This window comes from Bidens hawaiensis, unplaced genomic scaffold (assembly GCF_021521415.1).
Source record: "Bidens hawaiensis isolate Kalapana, Puna unplaced genomic scaffold, B.hawaiensis_p1.1 tig00014709_1, whole genome shotgun sequence".
Lineage (NCBI taxonomy): Eukaryota > Viridiplantae > Streptophyta > Magnoliopsida > Asterales > Asteraceae > Bidens > Bidens hawaiensis.
Window position 1 is genome coordinate 245585 of NW_027492286.1, and position 5474 is coordinate 251058.

At 34.9% G+C, this 5474-nt stretch overlaps 1 protein-coding gene across 1 annotated transcript; it reads left to right on the forward strand.

The window, feature by feature from the left end:
* The first annotated feature begins 244 nt into the window (after nucleotides 1-244).
* Nucleotides 245-4431, forward strand: LOC143547310 (uncharacterized). Its single transcript, XM_077038765.1, has 5 exons — nucleotides 245-481; nucleotides 1241-1440; nucleotides 2324-2464; nucleotides 2533-2738; nucleotides 4223-4431. The coding sequence occupies exons 1-5, from the start codon at nucleotides 259-261 to the stop codon at nucleotides 4269-4271; spliced, it is 819 nt and encodes a 272-aa protein (XP_076894880.1). The 5' UTR covers nucleotides 245-258; the 3' UTR covers nucleotides 4272-4431.
* The last annotated feature ends 1043 nt before the right edge of the window (nucleotides 4432-5474 follow it).

The window sequence follows — 5474 nt, forward strand, 5'->3', positions numbered from 1 at the left end:
TAATAATAATTATTATTATTATATTTTAATTTGAAATTTAAACGTTATGCGTCAAAATATACGACGATACAGCCAATAAAACCAGACCCATTTCCACGCTGTCATTAATTCCTCGATCTCATCTCACCAATTCCGCCCCAAAATTCTCCCCCAAATCTCCACTGTACTCGAACCCTAACCCTAACCCTAACCCTAACCCTAACCCTAACCCTAACAATCTTCAGTTCAGCAACACAACGAATTCAAGTAAAATCAACCATGAGGCCACCAAAGAGGACGATCCACATGATCTCATCATGGCTACGGCGGCAGCCGCCGAAGGTCAAAGCCTTTCTCGCCGTAATCGCCGGCATGTTGGCTTTAGTGCTGTTGCGTGCGATTGTTCACGATCATGATAACCTATTCGTTGGTGCTGAAGCTGTTCACTCCATCGGAATCTCCGTCCTTATTTATAAACTCATGAAGGAAAAAACTTGTGCTGGTTGGTAACTAATTGTTATGTGTTATTATGATGGCAAATTGTGAAATTTAGTTACTTGTTCTGCTGTTTTTGATCTACTTTACTGATATCATTAAACTCCATAGTTATTGTACAAAGCATGACTGTAATAATCGCACCTAGGAGTCGAAGCCCTATTTGGTCAAAATCAGTCAAAATGAAATTTTTTTACATAAAATTTGGTTTATATATGTATATTGAAAAATTACGTATAAAATTCCAATCCAATTAATCGCTAATCGGTAGTTTGATACCACAACTAGCACCTGGTAGCGAATGATTATTTTACAAGTTCCGTAATTTCTTGTTGTGTAATTAGTTAACTTTTATGTATTAATGTATAATTTATTTACTTCATGCGTAATTACTTATATCATATGTTTTGTTTTACTTCATGTGTAATTTTGGGGAAAACGGTCTTTGTACACTTTCTACGTTAAGTGTCCTTCGTATTAAAATTTTTTCTGATATATATAAATAACATACAAAACTATGAAAAAAATAAAAATAATACATTCTCTTGTTTGAGAATTTTGTAGTAAATGTATGTAAAAACTTATATTTTTGTATTTTGTATATCAATATTTGTAAAAAGTAAAACTAAAAAAATGAATACAAAATAAAAATAATGAGCTTGCTCATGAACAGCTCTAGATATTATGCAGGATATTGCTGAATAATTTGGGTTTCTAGTTGTGTTTGTGTACAATATGTTAATTTGATTTGGTTGCATGATTATAGGGCTATCACTGAAAACACAAGAGCTAACAGCAATGTTCCTGGCTGTTAGATTATACTGCAGTTTTGTAATGGAATATGATATACACACTTTGCTCGATTTGGCTACATTGGCTACAACATTGTGGGTTGTATTTATGATTCGGTTCAGGCTCAAATCAAGCTACATGGAGGACAAAGACAACTTACCCATGTACTATGTGGTATGCAAAACGTATTGTGCTGTGTTACAGGGTCATTTTCAATCAACACGTTAAATGTGTCATTTACTTGAACACTAACATAGGCATGTTTAATAAGTAGGTTGCACAACATGACATGACACAACGATGAAATATAACAATATTAATAACACAAATGACACGAGTCACACAACAAGTTTAACACTATTAACGCTAAACAGTTCCATAGCACGAGAGACCTAGATTAACACAATTATTGACATGAATCACGCAATGTGGTTAATAAACAATAAGATATAACCAACTCGATAAAATAAAAGTTGTAGAAAGTTACAATTCATAAAATTGTTAACGAGCTACACTAGCTGGTTAGGGAACGAAATTTAATTATGATATATTTAATTATTTTGAAAATTATATAATCTACGGCGTTTTGATAAACGGGCCTTAAACGTGTCATGTCGACATGTTAAACCGCTTTACTTGATTAGTTAAACGTGTAATTCATATTATAAACGGGTTGAAATCGTTTAGACACGTTTTTAATCTTGTCATTAACATGTCGATCCATTTATGATCTGGGCATGTTCAATTCAAACCCAACATTTAGTTTCGTGTCCTGTCGACATGTTAACTCATTTTGCACAATTAGTTAAACGTGTTATCCATGCCATAAATGGGTTGAACTGGTTTGGACACGTCCTCAATCGTGCCATTAATGTGTGACCACCCTTTTTTATGACCTTGGCCATGCTTAACTTAGTGGCATGCCATCTCACAAACTTTATATATAGATTATGGAATGCCCCATAGAAGTTTCTTCATTTTCTTTTTAATAAAGTTTTCATGTCAAATTACACATTTGTACCTCACTACAAATAAGATGATGTAACCTTTAATGTAGGCGGTTCCTTGTGTGATACTAGCTTTGTTAATTCATCCGTCAACTTCCCATCACATCGTCAACAGGATATTTTGGGCATTTTGCGTTTATCTTGAAGCGGTTTCAGTTCTACCTCAACTCAGGGTTATGCAGAACACAAAGGTATGATATTGACCATTAAGAATCTGACTTTTTTACTTCAGTTTGTTGACCTTTTATTCCTCTCACAGATTGTTGAACCTTTCACGGCTCATTATGTGTTTGCTCTTGGTGTTGCAAGATTCTTGAGTTGTGCTCATTGGGTTCTTCAGGTTTTGGATAGTCGCGGGCATTTACTTACCGCCCTCGGTTACGGGTTGTGGCCGTCTATGGTTCTCATCTCGGAGGTCGTTCAGACGTTTATACTCGCGGATTTCTGTTATTATTATGTGAAAAGGTTACACCCTTAACTTTGTAACATTACACATGATTTTTTTATCTTCTTTCTGCATTTGTATAAATAGGTATTGGCAATTTTGTGCCGACTGCCGAGTACTTGTACCGAACCGGTTCCGACCGAACACAATCAGTCTTAGATGTGTGCATGAAACTGAATAAACCTAACCGATGGTTTGGTTTTATGCTTTTGTAAAAGCTGTACTTTTGGTTCGGTTTCGGTTTTGCGTGTAACTAAAACCGAAAAAACAAACCGAACTAAACTTATTGGTTTTCATTTATTATTTTAAGTAATTTATAATAATTAAATATATAGTTTAGCACAACTGCACAGGTACTTTAGACCAAATGTATATTAATCAATTATTATTAGCTAACAAAAAAATTTAGACCCAAGGTCCCAAGCTCAGTATTTTTTACCAACATTTTTTTTACAAAATTTTAAAGCCCAAATGGCAAAAGCGAAACTGAACCCAAACCAAAAACTGCAAAAACCGAAACTAAACAGTTTTCAACAACTTAAAAACCGAAATTTCTGTTTTTGGTTCTTTTTAAGCTCAAAACCGACCCATGCACACCCCTAATCGGTAACGGTATCGTTATTCATTTTGTGTTTTCGGTCTTGGTACCATTTGCTATTTTTAATGGTGCTGGTACTGACTGGAACCGAGCCGATAAAATCTGTACGATATTCTGTTTATACTCTCATTCATCTTCAGTATTGTTATTTTCTGGTAATGTACCAATCTTATCCTTATGTATAACCCGATAAAGTAATTAGCTAGACGGGTCAATCATGATTGAATGTGGTTGACCCCTATCACTAATAAGGTTGTTAAATGGATCTTGTTTATGGGTTGGCGGGTCATAGCCGACACGGACCCGAACATTGTGTTATACACGTGAATATGAACACGACACAGATATTTGTGGGTTGACATGGACACGGTTTGTTTAACTTGAATTTTTAAATATTTTATTGCATATACGTTATTTAAAACTATAAATTTATTGCAAAAAATAAAAATGTGCATAAAACATTTATGTTCAATTTGTACAAGTCGATGCAAAATTTTCTTTTATATTTTGAATTTTGACATAATATACCCAACCATTTTAAGGTATAACACAAAAACACATTTTAGAAAGTTAAAAACTTGAAAGCATTAATCTGGTCAACTTGAACCCAACCCGTTTAGCTAAACGTGTTCACGAGTTCTAACTGAAACTCACCTGAACTTGTTTAGACTAAACCCGAAGCTGCTAATTTCGTGCGAGGTACTGACCCATGGTTTACCTTCTGGTATAATTTGAGTGACACAGATTAGAACCCATTTAGCCAACAAAGAACGACTCAAATCAACCCATTTATTCAATAATGGGGTGTATAATACAAGTATATTACTCGAGTTATTTACATGATACCTGATAAAAGTATATATTGTGTGTGGTGGTCTAATGATGTTTGTGGATTCTTGTGTTCAGTGTTTTCGGAGGACAACTTGTTTTGCGTCTACCTTCTGGAGTGGTGTAACAAGTTTGAGGAAACTTGGAGTCGGCACATTTGTTAGTTTACATTTCCTCCGATACAGTTAAGTCATGTGGATGGACAGTTGTACATTTGTGACTTTCTTATAATTTAAAACCTTAATTTTACTATAGCATCTTCAGTTATGATTTTTAGTTTATGGGCATCATTTGTTTTTCCTTTTCCATCAAATGAGAATACAAGATATTTGTTTAATAAGGTTCGCAAATTGACCCCGGCTTGATTTATACCTCAGCTTAGCAGTATTATCTCTGATGCTAATAAGTGGACATAAGTGTGGAAGCTAGCTTCATCCTGTGGTGTTTACCTATTTTTATTATTCTATAATTATCGTATTTAAAATTTGAAATTGATATGGTGTACGGACCACGAAATTAACAAGCTACAGCTTTTGATCTCGATGCAAATCCACTGGAAAAATAGAAATCTCAATCCGGCCTAACCTCTCATGTTCGACGCTGTCCTTCATAAAGGGCGTCTTAGCTCCAATCCGTGCCCTTGCAAAGGGCTTGGTTACATCACCCAAGGGCGTGTAAAGCTCTGGGATTGAGTAATAGCATGAAAGGTAGAATATTGAAGGCTATTTGTTGATGGTTGTTAAAAGAAAACTACGGCTTAAACAAATTTTCAAACCGAGTTTGAGTTGTGGCCTAACTTGTTAACTTTGCTCATCTGAAAAAAGTCCAAAATTAGCCTATATAATGATAATGATATGTTAAAGAAAGCCAAAATGACAGTATTTCTCAACCGTAAAACCAACCATCAAAACTCTTTTTTCCCTAATCGAATTCTAAGTCTCTCTCTAGTATACCAAAAAATCAGCCACAATCATCCATGATCATGATGATCGTGTTGCTCTAGCTCTTCCATGGTGGTGGTCGTCGGGGAATCTCCTTCCTTATCTATAAGCTCAAGAAGCAAAAAGCTTGTGATGGCAACTAGTTATCACATTTTTTTTTTGGTTTGAACTAATATGATCTAGTTAAATGCATAGGTCTTCCAAGATGACATATTTCAATCTATATGCAATCAACTTAGTTTCTGAACATTTGCTTGTTACAGATCAACAAGAGCAATCATTTAGTAACATTGTTAATCCGCTTGGTGTTGCATGATTGTAGGGTATCACTAAAAACACAAGAACTGATAGCTATGATCTTGGCTGTTAGATAGTACTGCAGTCTTGCT

Coding starts and splice junctions, on each gene's coding strand:
- LOC143547310 (XM_077038765.1), top strand. CDS start 259: ATGAGGCCACCAAAGAGGACGATCCACATGATCTCATCATGGCTACGG. Junction 482..1,240: donor GAAGGAAAAAACTTGTGCTG/GTTGGTAACTAA, acceptor GCATGATTATAG/GGCTATCACTGAAAACACAA. Junction 2,465..2,532: donor GGGTTATGCAGAACACAAAG/GTATGATATTGA, acceptor TTCCTCTCACAG/ATTGTTGAACCTTTCACGGC.